We start from the raw sequence: 22011 nt of genomic DNA on the forward strand, positions 1-22011 counted from the left end.
AAAAAGTATAGCTAAAAATGTTCATTAGAGTAGCTGAGATAATATTCAGAAATATTAGAGGGAAAAATGTCCATTAAACAAAGTAAAAATCATTTTAAGGAATACTATCTCAAGAGAGAGCCAGGATGAGTTGGACAGTCCATACATGGGAAGAAATGGATTCCTGTAGAGTCCTTTTTGGACTGGATAATTATTTGCTTTGGAGGGCAAATGTCTCTTGTGCATTGCAGGATGTTTAGCAGCACCCCTGGACTCTACCCACCAGATGCTTGTAGCAATCCCCGCCCTGCTGTGACAACCGAAACTATGCCCAGACATTGCCAAATGTTCCTGGGGGTGGGAACATTGTAAAGGGTCTCCCAGCTGAGAACCTTGCCTTAGATCCACAAGGACCCTAGTTGCAGCGCCAACCCTTGGATGCCAGCCCAGTTCCCGGCTTTAGATGCAGAGTGAGCCCACCTACACCGAGGTCAGATGGTAGATGAACAGCTTACTGCAAAGTGGAGCAGCCTCCCAGACTGCTTCCTCTTGGGACTAGGTGAGAAGTCTCTCAAATCATGAATTCATCTGCGACTCATCCTGAAAAGCTGGTTAGAAGCCTCTAATCACTTTTTGGGGTCTTGTTCCTTTAAGTCAACTACCAAAACAAAGTGAAACTACTATGATAGCAAAAATGGTGAAATCCTTTGAAAATGAAGCAGGAAAAAAAATCTAATGGCTTAAAATGGTACATAAAGAATCCGTGGGGGAAAAATAAACAGAAACTGAAGGTCATCACAAACTTTTTTCTAAAATATAGTTTAACATCTATATTAACATATATTTTAAATTCCTGAACTGATGCTGTATTTTATTAATTTAGTTGATTTCCTATTTTTCATCACACTACTTAGTAACTTCATCTCTGTTTGTTTAGTATTAAATATAGGCATCCTTGTATGTTAACCTCAGGTAAATTGCTCAAATTATAGTTTAGCTAATCTCTAAAAGTTAATGATCCCACTTGCTTTATGAGTGGGGCAAGATCATAAAATAGAAAACACCGCAACAGTGTGGTGGTTAAGAATAGCTCCATCGAGTGCTCGCTTCGGCAGCACATATACTAAGAATAGCTCCATCAGGGCGCCTGGATGGCTCAGCGGGTTAAAGCCTCTGCCTTCAGCTCATGATCCCAGGGTCCTGGGATCGAGCCCCTCATCGGGCTCTCTGCTTAGCTGGGAGCCTGCTTCCGTCTCTCTCTCTCTCTCTGCCTCTCTGCCTACTTGTAATCTCTATCTGTCAAATAAATAAATCTTTAAAAAAAAAAAAAAAAGAATAGCTCCATCACTTCCCTGCCGTGTGACTTTGGACAAGGTACCCTTTAAACCAGTCCCTCATTTTAAAAATAGGGAGTATGATAGTACCTATATGCCATTAGGTTTGTTATAAGGACTTATAACCTAAGGGTGCAAAACTCAGTGTTTGGTGTATAGTAAGGGCTCAATCAGCAGCAGATAATCCTTTTGTTATAAAAAAAACTATCACTTGCATGGTCATAATTAAAAATGATCATGAATAATCAATACTTTCATTTTTTCACTCTCACCAGAATACCATGCCTCTAACAATCCAGTAAGTTAGAAGTGAGAACTGGAGGAAGAGCAGTATCCTCTGCAAAACAAGACAGTATTCTTCATAAATGCTACATTTTCTTTTTATTAAAAAGGAAAAGAGAGCAAGAGTAGCTAAGTTCCCTTACTCAAGCCTTAACACCTTGTTTATCTTGTCAGGGTAATGGAACCAAGGTTTGTGATGTGGATAGGACATCAGTCATTTCCCCATCTTGTTTTATTATCCATGGGATGGTTCCATCTTGTAGCCTACATAGAACTTACTGTCCTGGGAACAAGGAGTGAGTCTGACATTTCATGGGACAAAAGACTCCTCTCACAGCTAACAATATTCATGGGTCAGGAGTGGATCTCAAAGTAATTTCTCTTTTCCCAAGTCCTCATTCATTAAGAACTTGCTGATATAATTTTCACCCAATGTGTGTTGATTAAGGACCATAACCTGCCAAGAACTCTGCAAGAAACTGGAGGTATCTTGATGACTACAGTTGGGGCACTCACAGAGATTAGCCATGGAGTGAGGCCAACATTCAGTAAAGGGATGCAGAATTTCAAACTGAGCCAAGAAACAGTTCTTTAAAAGTATAAAACCTCTCCCCAGCCTGCAATGTCAGCAAAGACTTCCCTGAGTAAGTGACACAAGAACTGAGTGGAAATCTTGGAACCACATTCCCAGATTCCTTTTACGGCAGGTCTGGTTAGATCCTGCCAATGAGAGGCACCTGTGTGAAATCTAGAGCTCTCTCCCAGGACGTTAATCTTAATTAACAGCATGATGTAAGAGCAGTGGGAGGAGGGTGAAAGGGGAGCCATCAGCAGAGAAGATGCCTGACCAGACATTTCTGGTTATCAGATCATGGCACTCTCTCCTTTCTCTTGGTCTCCTACAGTTGTCCTGATTCCTCATCATTCCTAATCTGGTTCTACGGACCAGATACTGAGGCTCTGGATATCCTTGCCATAAATTCCCTTTTGCTGGGGCGCCTGGGTGGCTCAGTGGATTAAAGCCTCTGCCTTCGGCTCAGGCCATGGTCCCAGGGTTCTGGGATGGAGCCCCGCATCGGGCTCTCTGCTCAGTGGGGAGCCTGCTTCCTCCTCTCTGTCTCTGCCTGCCTCTCTGCCTGCTTGTGATTTCTGTCTGTCAAATAAATAAATAAAATCTTAAAAAAAAAATTCCCTTTTGCTAAAGGTAGTCAGAATTAGCTTTTACTATTTGCATCCATCAAGCAATTTGCTTCTAGTAATACACCATGTTGCTCTCCATTATGCCTGTCTATCTCCCAACCATACTGTCAAGTTCCTCTGAACTGGAAAATGTCTTATTTACCTTCAAGCCTCTACGATGTAGAGTACTGACTGCCTGACACATAAGAAACACTCAGTAAATGCAAAAAGAGTACAATTTTCCATATGTTCAAAAAATAAGTGGTTTGCCAATAATAAATATAAAAGTGCAACTGGATGTTTAAACACCAAGAAAGAGCTCAGTTCAGTTAAAAAGTCCTCCATAACTTACATCAACTTTACACTAACATGGAAATCTCTACATTCTAGAATCATCTCCTCAGACACTACTTTTTGATAAAATCATGAAGAAACCCAGTATGCCAATAACCATACTCCTGTAGCATCCCTGCGTCTGAGCTTATCATTATTCAGAATTTTCACTGCCATACTTCCAAAATGGCAGACTAGAACTGCTGAAGTGAGCAAGTCCATAGACGCCACCCCAGAAGCCAATTCCACTCACCTCTCCCTGCCCTTTCCAACCCACAGGGCAATCCATGAAGCTACATGGGCAGCTAGTGAACTTGGCTTCCAGAGAAATCACCATCTGTTTTTCTACTAATAAATAAAATACCTCTGCTCTATAAAATGGGACTGAAACCTAGAATGAAAATGGAGATAGAATTTTTGTCCAATTTAATGGCTTTTAAAAAATTTCTTGAGTAGTAAGTTTATGTTGCATGAGCTACGTAACAGTCTGAATTTGATCTGGTTCAAATAATGCTACCATGTCCTATAATCCTGGGCACTATACACTTTCCAAATGTACAATGTCATCAAGGTTTTATGACATTTCCTACAAAAACTCAATAGCCAGGTAGCACTTCATCAGCTGAAGTCTGAGTTCAGGTATGGGAACAGAATGCAAAGGCTGCAGCTTGAAAACTGTACTGCTCCTCTGACTTCAGCATCACAGCCATAAGTGGATACTCTAAGGAACAATTTTCATACCTGTACATTTATGTCCCTTACTAAAAGAACTCCATGGCTGGGAATTATGGAGAGCCAAAAGTATGGCAGTAGAACCAAAATCCATGCTCAATGACTGCTCTTTTCCTACAAAACCTTGCTCAGAGATATTCTGTCACCTGCGTTCTCTGTTTATTCAACTTCACTTCCTTCTTCAAGTAACAAAATGCTCTGAGCACTGTGTTCATGCCTGCTGCCTAGACATGTGACCTACTCACGTGGCTTATGGAGGACACAAGATTTCTGAGACCCAGGACTCTAAAGGCAAGACTGACAGATACGAGGTGCAAGCCTAGCTTCGCCAGGTTAAACATGGCTATGAAAGGAGCATACCCATTTCTATTGGCATCAAAACACAGTGCTGGTTGCCAAAGAGTCTATAAGAAAGAAATATTAAGTAATACTACGTGTCTGACATTGACATAAATTTATTATTTCTTCCATGCCAACACACCCTAATCCAAAGCTTATGCTGTTCCAATCCAGGCCTGCCCTAAAACAGCCAATTATGCTGAATGTGGTCAAAACTTGAAGGAGTCTCCAGGCCCAAAGACAATGTTTCATTGGCCCATTAGCTTCTGTATTAGTTTCACATTTTGAGTTGGATTCTGAACTGTGTGCATTACTTCTTTGGGGATTATCTCTTCTTTACATGGCAGGTATAATAGAACTCCTTCCCCCACACTAGGTTGCCAGTGGTATTATTTCCTCCTCAAATGGACTGGTTAACACTCAGTGAAAAAAAAACAACAAAAAACCTGAAGCTAAAGAACTGCTCTGAATACACATGAAATATTTCCTAATACATTATCTACACGGTTTATATAAGTGGGATTATAATCATGTTCCCAAAGGAGCCATAATATACCATTGGCTTTGTTCTAGAACTTCCAAACTAGTCCCATACCTTTGAGCCTTGCTTTTGGAGCAAAGTATAAAATTTTCAAAATGTGCACATCAGAAATGTCATTTGTCACTTTTGCATTGAAAGTACTTTCCCAAATTCTTTACCAAGAACATCAATGTCATTTATTCCTCAAGAATAAGAGCACTTAGTCTCAACTCCTTGTAAAACAAGCAATTGGGATGTTCTTCATTGATTGACACCTGGTATCATCATAAAACTTGAGGTCCAAAGGAAAATGAGGCTTATTCTCTCAACTTGTTATAACCACTTTATTCTATTTTCTCAAAGACAAAAATCCAAAAAACTTGCATCTAGGTTGCATGACCTTGGGCAAGCCTACCATAGGCTTCAGTGTCCTTCAGTTTCAGGTTAATAACTATACACGCCTCAAAGGATTATGGTAAAAAATAAGTAAACATTGCATATAAAGGGCATAGCAAAGTATCCAGCATACAGTGTTCAACATAAGTTCAATAAATGTCAGCTTTCATCATTATTCACTGCTGGGGATTTTAAATGAAAAGTTTTCTTTTGAATCCTTAGTTACCTGCCCCAAGAATTGCCATTCTGTCTCTCTGTTAGTCCTATCTGCCCTTGATAGCCCCATTGATTCAAGGGTCCTTGGTCATGTCTTCTGAGCTCTCTTCTAAACATCTGTACCAATTAGCTGGAGCTGCAAAGGGAAGATCAAACTACCAGAGCCTTGTCTGTAAAGATTTCAACAGAAATGAATTAATAATATGATCCATCAGATCACCAATACCCTGAGAGTGAGGATGGAAGCCACAGGGGCTGGGGGTAGCTTCAGAGGCATGTGACATATAGCAGCACAGGGAATGCCCCATGCTCAGAAGAGCCCTGGGCTTGGTTTCATGCTCATCGAGAAATTCTCAATAAAGTGTGAATGATTTTCATTTTGCAAAATTATGTAGGTGGTTACTATGACTGGAGAGTTTTGATCAGACTGATATAAAACTGTTTCATGTTTTAAAAGGCCTACTCCAGCTTTTATGTTCAGAACAACCTATAGGAAAGGTACGACAGGTACGAAAGGTATGACAATTAGAGTTCATTTGTCAGCAGCCGTAGCGTGGGTGCCCAGCAACATGCGTCCCAGCCAGCTGGCTCCTCCTGCCCACCACCAGTTCCTACCCAGTTTCCGTGCTGGTACGAAACAGGAATTAAAAAAAAAATCAGGGTGCATTCCCCAAATCTGGATCCCTTACAACACAGAAAATGAACTGCTGAAGGAAAAAAGGAAAGAAGGGCCCTAGCTAGATCAAGCATCTTTGTGTTAGGTGACTGTAGTAGAGAGCTTATTATATATTCTCTTATTGATTCCAATTAAGTAATAGAAATAAACAATAGTCATCGCTCACAAGAAAAAAAAATCAGTATGGGTTCAGCAAGAGTAAGATGTACTAAAACATACATAAATAAAAAATGCATCTAAAATATCTTTACGACCCGCAGAATACATTGCTCAACTCTCCATAAGGAAAAAAATAACTAACTTTTCAGACTTGTAATTATTTTAGATGTATATCTAAATTTGTATAATTATCTCTATATTTAAGCTGGAAAATATAGAAAAAATCATCACTATTTAGTTTTCAGGTAATCAAATAGAAAAGTCTTCAGGCTATGCTAAAAATGGCATGATACAACAAACAGTAAGTTAAATACCAGTAAGTGAAAAGTTTTTACTTCCTAATCTAAAACTTAAAAAAACTAGTTTCTTCTCTTCCATGTGCTCAAAAATTTCTCTGAAATGACAGAACATGGATGATTCCAATTCCCAAGATAAAGGGCTTATGTCAGCTACTCACCTTCTTCTGAAGAACATTGATTTTTCTTTCCTTCACTTCTAACATATCCTTCATGTCTCGAATCTCTCCGGCCAGTGTCCCCTTCTCTTCCGTGAGGTCCTGCAGCTGTTTTGTTTTTTTATTGAGAAAAGATTCTTTTTCCTCCAGTCGTAACCTCAGCGCATCTACCTGAAGTCAGGAAAAAGAAAGAGGGGGACAGTTTTACACAGCGGTCATCAGTAACCATCAGTCCTGCCCTGGGAGGGAGTGGGGCAGCAGTGTGCCTTTTCAGCACAGCATGGTCATATTATTGCTCATGCTCATCTCAATGCCATGTGTTTTAACAGCCTGTATTTACCTTAAAGTCCCATTGTGTGTGTATCTAAACAGTGATGCTTTTTTTAAAATCAAAAGTTTTTATGAATTAGTAGTATGTCTCCCTGTTATGAACCCATAAGCTGGAAAACAAAGCACATTGATAATCCATTGTGCAGGGAGGATACAACCCTGCTCAGGCTCTGCAGCATCCTCCAAGAATATGGAGAACACAATGAGCCATGCCACAGACATCTAGAAGAACAAGACTGACAAGTAGAGAAACACTCCTGAATTAGAAAAATACAGGTTGCCAAGAGGAAGGAAATGCTATGGAAATGACCATTCTCCAGTGTTATGAAAGACTGCTTTCCAAATATTAAAGAAACAAAAAAGATACAAAAAATCCTATTTCTACCTTAACTCAAAAATTAGATTATTACAATTTCTGCTTTTCAAATTCAGTAATAAAATGAGGAAACATAAGCTTTATTTTTCACACTTAATATTCCAAAGACCAAGTGCAAAAAAAGTTTACATGGGTAATGTGAGATTTGGGGGTGATGGGAGAATTTAATCCTCACCCTCCATACCAGAAATTTGATGGATAGTAGCTACAGCAACAATCAAGAAGTAGTGAATTGGGGCTAATTGAACATAATGAAAACAAACAAAATAATAATAATTAAATTATGTTTTAAAAAAAAAGGAAGTAGTGAGGCAAGCATGTTACTTAGAGATACCAAAATAACCAGGCAAAAAGAGGTAAAATAGGTCGTCTTGGGGAAGAAGAAATGGGATAGGGGTAAGTAGGGGTCTGCTGCATCTCGTCACAAGTCTTGTTGAGCATTTGTCTATTACACTACCAGCAAATAAAATTTGAACCAAAAAAAAGACAAAAATTTTAAAAAGAAAAAAGAGGCAGGAATACCATAATAAGCCAAAATAAATAGATATATAAATTCTATCAGGACACAGATTCAAAAGGCAAAGTGGCACACTGGAAAGGACACTTTGGTTTTAAGCTGGGTTCTGCTTCTATCTAGCTATGAGAATCAGGACAAATAACTCCCCTACCAGCCATCCAGCCTCAGTTTCCCTATCTATAGAACAAAAAGGTTAGAACCCCATAAGTGCCCGACATTTTTTTATGTTAAAGGCAAGAATCAGTCTTAGGTAGAATACATCAGGGAAGAATGATGATATTAGAAATAAAGTTATCAGGGGCGCCTGGATGGCTCAGTGGGTTAAAGCCTCTGCCTTTGGCACAGGTCATGATCCCAGGGTCCTGGGATCAAGCCCCGCATCCCCGGATCCCAGGGTCCTGGGGATATAGCCACTACTATAATCTGGAGTGCCATCTTTTATGTATAAACTAAAAATCGCATTTCTTTTTCCTTTTTTTTTTTTTTTTTGCCAGATAGGATGAAACCCCAAAGAGATGTTATTCTAGTTTGGTAGAGGGAGAGGACTTGAAACAAAGATAGGTCATTTGAGAATCTGGGATGCTTAAACTTTAGTGCAGCTGACGTGAATTTTCATTTAGTCAAGGGAAGATCCCCAGAACATGAATATCCCCTTCACTTCCCACCCCCTAGATTTCTATGGCTCTTACATAAGAAGAGGCATGGCCATCAGATGTTTAAGGAATCTGCCCTAGTGGCTATAAGGGGTTACATTCAACTGTAGAGATTTCCCACAGGCTGACCAGGACTCAGTGTGAATCTGAGAAGAAACTGTGATCCCATTAGCCCTGCATTCTAGCTGTCAAAAATGGATGGTCTATATCTGGGGTAGAGGAAACACTCAACATTCAAAACTGTGATATAAATAAATTACAACATGGGAGGTAGAAAATGGTGCTGGAGAGAATTTAGAAAAAGACACTCTGTAATGATTAATATGCTTAACATTTACTGTGCCTTCTCGCCACAAGTGATCTATTAGTGCCCTGCCACATCTTTCTGACCCTAGAAGAGACACAACACTAGGTGTAAGAATATTTCTCCAGGAGCAGGATAGAGAGTAAGGATGGCCACAATCAACACACAGCTCACAACACCCAAACTCTACATGATGGGAAAGAGCCTGTGCCAACTAAGGTTTTCTGTTTGGGAATTTATTTTCCAAGCACCCAAATGCATTTATTAGCTTCAAAGGAATTTTAATTATGACCCTCAATCACTTCAGCCTACCCTCTTAGCTTTGCAGTCTCTTAGAATCAAGACATAAGGTTTAAGGGTCTATTTTTTTAAAAATAAAACTTTGACCTGAACTGCATCCAATTCTAAACCAACATTAGCCCAGTTTGCAGTAAGCAAGTATGACATCATTTCTAAAAATCAAATTTTAACTTCCAGATGGTGCAAAACCACAAGCAGGCACACGGGCCTCCTGATACACAGAAGTTAAAGTACAGGGAAGATCAGGAAAGAAAGAATACAGCCAATTAAAAATTTGAATATATATTTGCAAATTGGGTTCTCACGAATCTCTGGACTTCACTCAATAGTGTACATCATTTATAAAAGAATCAGAAAAGCCTTGATGGTTAGATTATATTCCAACATCAGGTAGAGACATAAAAGTTAAAATGTTTGGGAATATGAAATACCTTTCTCTGCCTCTTCACTCAACACCAAATAATTTTAAGGGCCTTGACTCTCTCTCTCTTAAACTTTGGCAGTTGACTCAATAATAAAACTTGGCAAGGCAAAGAGCACCATCATTTCCCAGAAAAACAAAAGAAAATTAGAACTGTATGATATAGTCAGCACACAAAGACCCATAGGCTGAATTTCCAATTTTTACATATGACTTAACCGCATGGGAACTAGTCACCTAAAGTTAAAACTAGGACAATCTTTTCATTTTAGGAGAATTACTCATTTCCTTCTGATCCAGTTGTATGTGTATTTGTGGGGGGGGGGGCGGTGTAAGCGCTTGTAACTTATGAAAATTTAACCTTTTATCTGGCAGTAGAAAACATGAAATATTTGTTATCACTTCAGCTCCAGGTACTAACTTAAAAGAAAAGGGCCATGGTAATAAAATTGGTAAAAATTGCCAAAATCAGAGGTAAATATTATTAATCTTTATGTCAGCACCCAGGAATTATAAGCAGTTCCAATGGTGAGGTATGTTTCTAGAAGTGCTATACATAAGCTTCCCGACCTTTCTGCTGTATTTTGCATAGGCTTCGGAAACAGTTTCAATATTGTGACCAAATACTGAGTGCTACTTGATGTGCCATAAATAATTTTTTAAAAAGTCAAACGGTTCATTTCAATCGTAAAATGACTACAGCAAAACTTGAGAAAATAAAAAAAAATTTTAAAACCCTTGAGAGGGGAAAGGAGCCACTTGAAAATTTTCGCAGATTAAATACAACTTACTTGACAACACTTCAGGAATTGAATAAACACACTATCACAAAGAACAATTTTAAAAGAAAATGAAACTGGAACACTCACAAAACTCCCAATATAGTTTTATTTCACATTCAAAATTTCGTTTGTTTGTTTTTCCTAATAGCAGACTTGGATTAAGGGTATATTTGAATTTGATTCAACTTGCAATCATTCAAATGGGGAGACAGTTTCAAGTTGAAAGTATGTATAATGTACACAGCCTCCGAAGACCCAAACACTAAAAATAACCTAAAATCGAAAACTTGCTATTGTGGTAACCACTAGTTCTCACTCACATCCAATTCTCCTTTCCTTCCTGAACCCAGGGAAGATCTCCCTTTCCAGCCCCTTGCAGGAAGATGGGGGTATGTGTTTTATTCACGGAATGTAAGCAGAAGTGACATATGTCACTTCCTGTCCATCCATCCCCACATTCTTTTCCTTGCTCAGAGATCTTGAAAGCTACATTTTCCAGATGGTAGAGCTGTAAGATAGTAGAACCCCCATAAATCTGGATCCAAGTGACCATGAGAAGCAGGGTCACTCCCTACCTTCTGTTGCTCTAATCCTCAACCCTCAACATGGGCTGGATTTACAGTATCATGTGTCAAACCACTCAGAAACTATTATAATTTCCACTGGTTTTGCTAAGGAATGGGTACCTTAAAACTAGAAAGGTCTGTTGGTCTTAGAAATTGCTATAAACCTAAAAGAAAAAGGGCCATTATTCCTCCCTTTACTCCTTCTATGTGTAGGACCTCAAAATCTACTTTCCCCTAGCCTTTCACCCCAAATCCAAAGAAGGGTGGTAAAGACAGAAAGCAAGGACAGAACTAAAAGGAGCAAATAGCAGAACCCTGGTGAGTGGACACTAAGGTCAAATGTCAAGATCTTGGGAACAGAGAGAAAAAGATCAAAGAGGAAGAATACTCTGAAGCACATTGGTTTGAACTTCCATTTGTATAGTAAAGTGGCCCAAGTGGACAACTCTGTTTTGCAAAAGTCTCTGCATTGCAAATATATATGTTCAAGCAACCCATGGTAATGGCCACGGACTTACCCACAGGCCTTCTAAATTTCAGGAACACAGTAAGGTGTTAGAAGCAAAATGAGGATAATAACAATACCTCCTTCATCAAGTTATTTTGAAGATTAAATTAAATAAAATGTAATGCACTTAGCACAGTGCCTGGCACCTAGAAACACTCAATAAATCTTCACTATTGTTATTATACTATTCTGCTTTCTACAACTACTAACCCAGTGATTTATATACTGTAGGAATGCAATAAAGATTGCAGCAGCCCTCAGGAAAAGTGGAGACTCAGCAAATAAGATTTTGTGCTCTGACAAGCAGCATGGTGTTATATTGTCTGTCATTTACTTTAAAATATTTCAGCATACAGTGTATAATGTGTGTGTGTGTGTGTGTGTGTGTGTGTGTAGGGGCTTAAGGGTGGGTGGGTGGATGGGTGTATTTCCCAACTGGAAATAAATTCTCTAGGGGTAGTTAATTAGCCTATGAAAGACTTTAATTAAAAAAGCTGGCATGCCATAGTCAGCTACCAAAAGTTCCAAGATACTCTTTATATTTGATGAACACCTGAAATCTGGTCAATTAACATAATTGATGTGAGAAGTGATTCTTCCTTAGTGATGTGAGTGGTGTTTGAGATGTGTAGATTGGCTAGAAATGCTACACAGGTACTCCTACTCTTCCAGGAACAAGATTTGAGATGGCTTGTCCAATGTAGATATGATGTAAGCCACATCTGGAATTTTAAATTTTCTAGTAGCCATGTAAAAAAAATAGTAAAAATAAACAGGTAAAATCACTTTTAATAATGTATTTAATTTGGCCCACTATATCCAAAACATTATTTGACCTGTAATCAATATGAAAAATATTAATGAGGTATTTTACATTCTTTTTTCTTCAAAATCCAACATTTATTTTACCCTTTCAACGTATCTCAATTAGGACAAGCCACAATTCAGGTGTTCAATAGCCACAAATAGCTCATAGCTATCACTTTGGACAGTGCAAGTCTATGACTAGCAAGCACAATAAAGTTTCAACCTTTAGATTTCAATATCCCCTGCATATAAATGCTTTAGGGCGGATTCTGGCCCAAACAAGGTTGGCTGAGCTCTACCCAGAAAATATCGCATTGACCCAGCTAGTGTAAACCATTTTTGGCCTCAAAAGGATGGACAGCAGGAACTTGAAGGAACACTCTGAGAGGTTGTGAAGTACTACATAAAGGCAAGGTCATGGGGCATGAATCCTATAATCTTCCTTGTCTAACCATCAGAGGTTATTGATCTTTGCCAAAGAGAACCACATAACTGTCAATGACCGAACTGGTTGATGATTTTGTTAGCACGGTCTTTCTGGAGTCTTGTTGAAGAGAAGAATTTAGAATAATCATTGCTTTTTTAAAAACTCCTTCTAACCAATCCTAATTATAGCAAAAGTTACCTTTCAGAAAAAATGTCCTTCAGCAGTTGTGCCATCAAACACCAGCTATATGGATGAGGTTATGTCTATCTCTTACACTATGCTTGGTTGCATTATGCCCTTCTACTCTTAGATTTCTGCGGCTATTTTGATTTCAGATTTTTCCTCTCTGTAGGAGCTTTTTAAAAATATATATAATAAGAGAATACACATTCATTTAATAAATATTAAGAATCGATTTTGTACCAGGCATTGTTCTAGCTTAGACATGCAACTTTTTAATAAGGCCATCAGGTCTATGACTTATTGAACCATATATTCGTAAAGTTGGAGATGAGGTAGAGCAAACAATTATTATGTCAATATCATCAGTAAACACAATTTTTAGAATAATTGGGAAGTAATACAAATATAAAATCTAAAAGCTTACATAAAATACTTATAAAAATGGAATGACAAAAGGCTGATTTGTGAATATTTGTGTTTATTGGTGAAAATGTATATGTTTGTGCTTGTATACACACAAAATAATAAAATTTGTGATTTAGCAAATATCGGCTATTGTAAATCAAACCTGGAAAGACACTTTGGTATTCAGTAAAATGGTATATTTAACCAATAGCTGCTCTTTACAGTGCAATCTTGGAACATTAAAGGGTCTTCACTGATCTTTATGAACAGATGATGTATTTTCTCTTTTAAAAAATTATTTTCTAGCTCTGTCCATTAAAGAGACTTCTTTAAGAAAGGAAAGCCTGGGTGACTCAGTCACTTGAGCATCTGCCTTTGACTCAGATCATGATCCTGGGGTCCTGGGATCGAGTCCCAGACTGGGTTTCCTGTTTAGCAGGGAGTCTGCTTCTTCCTTTGCCCCTTACTCCACTCATGCTTCTCCCTTTCTCTCACTCTGTTTCTTTCTCTAATAAATAAATAAATAAATAGTCTTAAAAACAGCTTAGAAAAAGTGACTACTTCTGTGTCAATGAACACCTACCCAAAATGCTCAGACTGTAGTCTTTAAAAACCATATCTCACTAAAAGAAATCAGTTTCATGGTAGAAATGATTAATTTTAGATCTGTAGCAAGAAACATACAAGGTAAATATAGTGTACTTTGTTGAACCAGAAAGCATGGAAAATAATAAAGGCCAAATAGTCTTTTTATTGGTCATGCATGGGACAATTGGATGCTGTTATATGAACAGACAGGGGGCAGGAGTGGAGTCTGAAGACAGGTAGGGAGCTACAGCAGTCAACCAGAGGAGAGACAGTAGCTGCCACAACCAGGATGGAGGTGATAGAGAGGAAGACCTAGGCTGTACTTCAGACATATTTTGAGATACAATCAGAAGGCAGCTGGCAGAACTAAGGGTTTATATGTATAGGGATGAAAGGAAGGAAGACATCAAAAATAATTCCTGGCTGAAGCAACTCTTTAGATAATGCAACTATTGTCTGTGCAGGGAAAGATTAGGGAGAATCAGACTTAGGGGTGGGAAAACAAGAATCTGAGATTAAGTTACACATAGTTTGAGATGCAAGGAAACATCCAAATTGTAAATGGCTATATAATTTGGAAGACCCTGACACAACAGACCTGAACTACAGTCTAACTTATGTATGGATAAGCAGTCCTGTACTTTTATTTATATTCCTCCCAAAGACTAATTAGAACATTTACTGCCCATTTAAAATTAACTCCCACGTAGAAGCAGCAGTTTGAAATCAAGTTAATAAACACTTGTAAAAAGATGACATCAATGCCACTGAAAACCAAGAGATATCCCTTTCCTAAAAAGATTCCTCATTTTTTATCTTTATTTTTAAGGTCTCTCTTCTCCACACAGTTATGAGTAGCAAGAGATTTGGTCATTTCTATTATGCCCTTAAGCTCCTCAAGGGGAATGTCAATGATGTATTTACCGTCATGTTGATCACTCAGTCAGTAGATTGATAATGACTGGGAATAATTGGACTACATGGTTCTGCTTCTATGGGCTGGCTTACCTTTAGCAATCAAAAGGTTATGCATTTGACCAAGGCAAAAAACCTATATTATATTTTAAGATATTTAGATAGCACGAAAAGAAACAATAATGGCTATATTATAAAGTGCTTCATAATTTATAATATACCTTTCTTCTAAATTTTAAGTCTGTGCCCTTATACTATTTCAACAGAAAAACTAAAATTCAGGGATATTTAGTATTGTATAACCACATGCTGTGCTTATAAAAGTTAAGTTACAATCACCAGCTTGTTAATAACACAGTTGAGATTTTCAGGTTGTAAAGATGCATTTTGTCTTACCTACCTGGCAAAAAATTTTACTCAAGACCCACATGCCACCTACTTGAAGAAAACAATGCTTGGTTAAGAGTGCTTCGTATCACCCACATGGAAGAATTTGTATCATATGTGGGTTAATAATCCAGCCAACTTTATAAAGCCTGTTTTCATACTTAAGTTTTTGGCTACTTCTTACACTAAAATTAGGTGGTTTTAAGTGACTAGTCCAAAGTTCAAAATTTAATGTTCAGTTCAGTTCCAGCAAATTTCTGAAAACACATGGGAATTGTAACTCATGTGTTAATACTTAAAGTTTTTGTTAATAAAACTTCCAACACTAACCTTACCTCATTGAACTTACCTCACTGGTTTTTATGCTCACTATAAAACTATAGCTGTCATAATATTTTTGAATTACTACAAAAGGAAGTAAGCCATTCCAAAGTCAATGTTATTTTGCAACATGATGATAGTTATAAATTCAAAATACTTAAAACCAATTTGCAAAGCTATCAATCTTAGTACCTCCTAACATTTAAAAACCCCATCTTCAAACATTCACTATTATCAAAAAAACAAGTTTAAGAAAACACCATGTATCATTCATATTGCACCTTCCCTTCAAGTAAGCACTTTATATTTAAACAAGAAGATGCATTTTAACATGAAATTTTAAAATACTGTTTCTATTTAAATATGCCATGAACTTTTTAAACTATCACTGAAGCCCAAAGAACTAAAATCACTTAGTTTCGTACCTAGATTAAGTAATAATTTTATCATCTCAAAGTCAGTGCTTTTCAGTAAATCCAGATAAGTAATCTCCATCTAGGTATGCTTGACATGTTTGTCAATGACTGAGAAATTAGGAACTGTAGTCATTTTATTTAAAAGATAATTAAACCCATATTTTAAAGTCATATCTCTCAAATCAAGACCCAGACTCAAGGAGGATGGGCACTTGTGATCAAGGATACATTAGTTTGCTACAAGAATTGTTTTATGTTGTCTTTTCTTTTTGGTGATTATCTCAAAAGTTAAATCAATTTATTCTGGATCAAAAAATAACTCCTTATAAGCAAGAATTATTAAAAGATTTCAATATCTGCCTTTGTGTTTACATTTAAGATTCCTTTGGGGGTAAAACAGAGAAAGCACAGAAGGACTTCTTATTTCTCTGATATGTTCCCTTAAAATCTTTGCCATCAGACATCATGATGGCCATGCAAACAAGGGGTTCATCAGAACTACAGAAACAGCAATCTGAGAAAGCAGGGTATCACACACAACACCACTATGCAGACCTCCTTTACTAGCACCTGAACCATAGTGGTTGGCACCATATTCATATCAAGTATAAATTAATGTCCAGCAAATAATCTTTTTCCATATAAACTTAATATTATTAGTTTAAATTTTATACACTTTGGCACTATATTTTCATTTAGTGCATAATTTTGATTTGGCTTCATAAGTCTATAAGTTATAGGCATGCCTAGTCTTCTCTTTGTGCCTAATTAAGTAACAAAAGTAATAATTATTACATTAAGCAATACTGAGTGTCTATAACATTCTTTTCATTTTTTTCTTTTAAAAGGAATTTATTTTTCTTCTCAAGTGTAAAACAAACTGCTCTAAGTAAATTGTATTTATTCTTCGAAATCTTCCTGGGTGTTATGCAAATATTAAATGGAGGAGTAGAGGTGTGTTCCATGATCAAACTAACTGGGGAAATGTGGCTAGCTTTCCTAATTTATGGTAGACATTAGTATACTAAAGTTTTGACATCCCATAACAAAGATTTTACCTAACTCGCCTTTTCCTGCATCTATTTCAGCACAAAAACCTTGATTTTCTAAGAACACATAATACCTTTCAGAAGTGTTTAGGAAAGATTGTTCTCGAGTATATTTTAGCCATGAAATTTTAAGTCATGGCATAGATATGAAATGTTTGAGTGTGGTGAACTGAGGACACACCACTGAATTAGATTCAGAAGGCCCTGGCTCAGAGTCAACTGAATATTTTCAAGATGTCCCCTATACCTCATAATGTAATGCACCAGGGTGTCTTATGTATTCCTCAGGGCCCCCTGTGAGGGAGTTATTGTTTACAAGTAATAACACTGAAGCTCTGAGGGCCTGTAGAGCTAACTCAGTAGACTGCATTAAAGCCCCATCTTCTGGTTCAACATCCACTCCACCAGGCCTTCCAGGTTTATTTATGGCTCTGCTGGCATCTGGAGGTGGGGCCTTTGCAGAAATCATTTGCTTCTCAGGGACTCAGGTAGCACCTCTATTAACCAACACAATTTTGTCCAATGGCCTCTAAAGTCATTACCAACTCCAAATTTTTATGATGTTTGAAAGTGAGTGATCCAGATACTAAAACATATTGGCTGATATCCAAGATCTATCAAGAACTCTTCAAACTCAACAACCAAAAAACAGATAATCATGTAGAAAAATGGGCAGAAGACATGAACAGACACTTCTCCAAAGACATACAAATGACTAACAGACACATGAAAAAAATGGTCATCATCATTAGCCATCAGGGAAACTCAAATCAAAACCACATTGAGATACCACCTTACACCAGTTAGAATGGCCAAAATTAACAAGACAGTAAACAACAAGTGTTGGAGAGGATGTGGAGAAAGGGGAACCCTCTTACACTGTTGGTGGGAATGCAAGTTGGTACAGCCACTTTGGAAAACAGTGTGGAGATTCCTTAAGAAATTAAAAATAGAGCTATCCTATGACCCTGCAATTGTACTACTGGGTATTTACCCCAAAGATACAGATGTAGTGAAAAGAAGGGTCATCTGTACACCAATGTTCATGGCCACAATCACCAAACTGTGGAAAGAGCCAAGATGCCCTTCAACAGACGAATGGATGAGGAAGATATGGTTCATATATACAATGGAATATTATTCCTCATCAGAAAGGATGAATACCCAACTTTTGTATCAACATGGATGGGACTGGAGGAGATTATACTGAGCGAAATAAGTCAAGCAGAGAGAGTCAATTATTATATGGTTTCACTTACTTGTGGAGTATAAGGAGTAACATGGAGGACATAAGGAGAAGGAAAGGAAACATGAATTGGGGGAAATCTGAGCAGGAGACGAACCATGAAAGATTGTGGACTCTGAGAAATAAACTGAGGATTTAGGAAGGAAGGAGGTAGGGGGATGGGTGAGCCTGGAGGTATTTAGGAGGGCACATATTGCATGGAGCACTGGGTGTGGTACATAAACAATGAATCTTGGAACGCTGAAAAAATTAAGTTAAATTTTAAGAAAAACTCTGGTAATTAAAAGAGTTTAGCATTGATGCAGAAAGACAAAGAGGAAATCCAAAATAGATTCACACACTTATGGAAATTCAAAGACTTATTTATTTGAGAGAGAGACAGAGAAGATCAGGGGGAGGGCAGAGGGAGAAAGAGAACCTCAAGCAGACTACGCAGGGCTCAATCTCATGACCCTGAGACCATGACCTGAGCCAAAATCAAGAGTTGGACAATCAACCAACTGAACCACCCAGGCACCCCATACTTATGGAAATTTGCTATATGGTAAAAGTGAGATTTAGACTCAATAAAGAAAATATGGATTATTTAATTAATAATGACTGAAAACTGACTATCCACTTACAAAAATAAAAAATAAAGACTTAACTAACTCCTAATCACAAAAATAAATTCCTAATAAAGAGTTGGATGTAAAAAACTTAAACCATGAAAATCCTAGAAAAAATTATGGGGGCTCTTCTTTTTATTTCCAAAGTATAGTAGTCCCCTCTGATCTGCAGAGATATGTTCCAAAACCTCCAGTAGATGCTTAAAACCACAAATGGTACCAAATTCTATATATACTATGTTTTTTCCTATACATAGATACTTTCGATAAAGTTTATAAAATTTATAAACTAGGCACAGTAAGAGATTAACAACAATAACTAATGTCAAAATATAATAATTATAACAATATACATTAATAAAACTGATGTGAATGTGGTCTCTCTCCTTTTCCCTCTCTCAAAATATTTTTTCTATCATACTCACCCCCGTCTGTTTGTGATGATATGAAATGATAAAATGCCTACATAATGACACGAAATGAGGTGAATGACATAGGTATTTTGACATAGCATTAGGCTAGTACTGAATTTCTGAAACCGTGGAAAGAAAAACTGCAGATAAGTGGGGGAATACTCTATAGAATTACTTCCTAAGCAAGAGAAAAAGCTCAAATACCATAAAGGAAAAGATATACAAATAAGACTAAATAAAAATGAAAATATCTTCATGAAAAAAGACAAAAGGCAAATAAGAAAATATTTGCAAAAACCAAATATAAAATGCAATGTGAGTTCCAGTATAATAACGTTTCCAACTTAGAATGATAGAAGGAATGTGTGCTTATGTGTACATAGAATATTTCCGGAAGAACACATAAGCAAATAAGTAAGAGTTTGTTGAATATCTACAATATGCTCAGTTACATAAGTGATAAAAACAAGGATTAAATTAAGATTAGTCAATTGCACTTGTAAGTTAACTAGGGCACCCCCACTGACTGTTTTGGGGAGCTCAGAGTAACGTAAATCCAATCAGGCCCAGAGTTCCCAGGAAATCAACAGATTATCTGCCTTTCCAATTGACCACTTCTAAGGGCAGAAATGCTGCAGTTAGAGGAGAAGGCAGGGGCACAATCTTTCCTGAAGAATTATTTATGGCAGTACATATTATAACTGCCAAGACTCTTTATCTAATATATTATTAATACATTGTTCAAAGCCAAGTAAGAGTAATCTATATAGACTCTTAAGCTAGACTCCTCAAATTCATATCTTAGCCTATTAATTATATATAATATACACTTACATATAAATAATGATATATGATAAAAAATAAAATACATTATTTGCAGCCATATATTATATTACACAGTGGCAAATAGTAACTCTATTCTCTGTCCAATTCTAAAATGCTCTGAACACTGGAGCACATCCAGAGAGACAGCACTCAGAGACACCTCTGGTAACAAAGGAACTGGCTGATGCCATTTCCCTCCCATGCCCCTCAGCATTACTATAGGCCCACTTGTGGGAACCAGTTCAGTACAGATACTCACTACTTAATACAACAAGCCCCACACTCCACATTCAGTGGAACCACATCTCCTAGTCACGCTTGCCTCAGTCCCAGCACACCAGGCCCCCTCCCCAAGAAGATCAACCTAAACCCTTGCTCACACCAAATCTCTCTACGGGGAAGTTCCAGCTGTGATGGCAACAAGTCTCATTTCACAAGTAGACCAGATCATACCCAGTTAAAACATGTCATTAAGACCAGTGACCGACACTGCCCACAAAAAGCAAAAAAAGCCTCTGCAGATGACTGGCTTGGAGGATAAAGTGGCCAGGACAAAACAGCAGAACACAAGCAGCACACATTGGAGACATTCCCAGAAGTGCCAGACCCAGGGGAAGAGGGGATGGATGCCACATGGCAGGACACTACTTCATAAGGCTATCACTCTCAAGAACAGGAAATGTAGATGACTTTCTTAACATAGTAAACAGGCACAGAGACTTAGACAAAATGAGAAGACAGGGAAATTTATCCTAAATGATGGAATAGGACAAGGTCATGGCCAGAGATCTAAGCAAAACAGATATATGTAACATGCCTGAGAGAGAATTTAAAGGAATGATCATAAGAACATTCACTGAACTTAAGAAAGAGTGGAAGACATGCATGAGATACATAACAAGAGATAAAGAATAACCTATCAAAGATAAAGGGCTCTATAAAGACATGAGAAACAGATTGGGAGGGAGACAAATGATAAGAGACTCAATCTCACAAAACAAACTGAGAGTTGCTGGGGTGAGGGGGTAGGGAGAGGGTGGTTGGGTTACGGACATTGGGTAGGGCATGTGCTATGGTGAGTGCTGTGAAGTGTGTAAACCTGGTGATTCACAGACCTGAACCCTTGGGACTAATAAGACATTATATGTTAATTTAAAAAAAAAAACCAAGACATGATAAACATGCCTGATAGAATGAATCGCAAGATGGAAGAAGCAAAGAATGAATTAGTGACCTAGCAGAGTAATGGAAAGTACTCAAGCTGAACAAAAGAGAAAAAAATAGAATTATGAAAAATAAGAACAGACTTAGGGAACCCAGTGACTCCATCAAACACAGTAACATTCATATTATATACATGCCAAAGAGGAAGAGAGAGAAAAAGGGGAAGAAAATTTATTGAAAGAAATAATAGCTGAAAATTCCCTTAATCTGGGGAAGGAAACATATTCAGATCCAGGAAGCAGAGAGAACTCTCATCAAAATCAACAAAGGCAGATCCACACCAAGACATTTGCAATGAAACTGGCAAAATACAGTGATAAAGAAAAATTTTGAAAGCAGCATGGGAAAAAAAAAAAAAAAAAGGCAGACAGTAACTTACAAAGGAAAAGCCACAAAGCTAGCAAAGGATTTTTCAGCAGAAACTTTCCAAGACAGAAGATAATGGCGTGATATATTCAAAGTGCTGAAGTGCTGAATGGGAAAAATCTGCAGCCAAGAATACTCTAGCCAGCAAAGGTATTATTCAGAATTGAAGGAGAGATAAAGAGTTTCTTGGACAAACAAAAATTAAAGCAGTTCAAGACCACTAAACCAACCCTGCAAGAAATATTAAAGGGGACTCTCTGAGTGGAAAGAAGAGACCAAAAGTGACAGGACTAGATGGCTTTATAGACAAATTCTAGCAAACACTTGAAGAAGAATTAATATCTATTCTTCTCCAACTATCCCCCCCCCCCCGCCCAAAAAAAGGTAAAGGAAGGAAACTTCCAAATTCATATTTGACAGCATTACCCTGACACCAAAACCAGAAAAGACACCACTGAAAAAGAGAACTACAGGC

General features: G+C 37.6%; 1 protein-coding gene across 14 annotated transcripts in view; it reads right to left on the reverse strand.

Moving 5' to 3' along the window:
* The window catches only part of ERC2 (ELKS/RAB6-interacting/CAST family member 2), a 924700-nt gene that overhangs the window by 522763 nt on the left and 379926 nt on the right, over positions 1–22011 (reverse strand). For all 14 annotated transcript variants that reach the window (XM_045991216.1, XM_045991229.1, XM_045991215.1 and 11 more), the window contains one exon: positions 6603–6770. In XM_045991216.1, coding sequence (XP_045847172.1) covers positions 6603–6770 — 168 coding nt within the window. The remainder of the gene's footprint in view (positions 1–6602; positions 6771–22011) is intronic.

This window comes from Meles meles, chromosome 20, assembly GCF_922984935.1.
Source record: "Meles meles chromosome 20, mMelMel3.1 paternal haplotype, whole genome shotgun sequence".
Classification (NCBI taxonomy): domain Eukaryota; kingdom Metazoa; phylum Chordata; class Mammalia; order Carnivora; family Mustelidae; genus Meles; species Meles meles.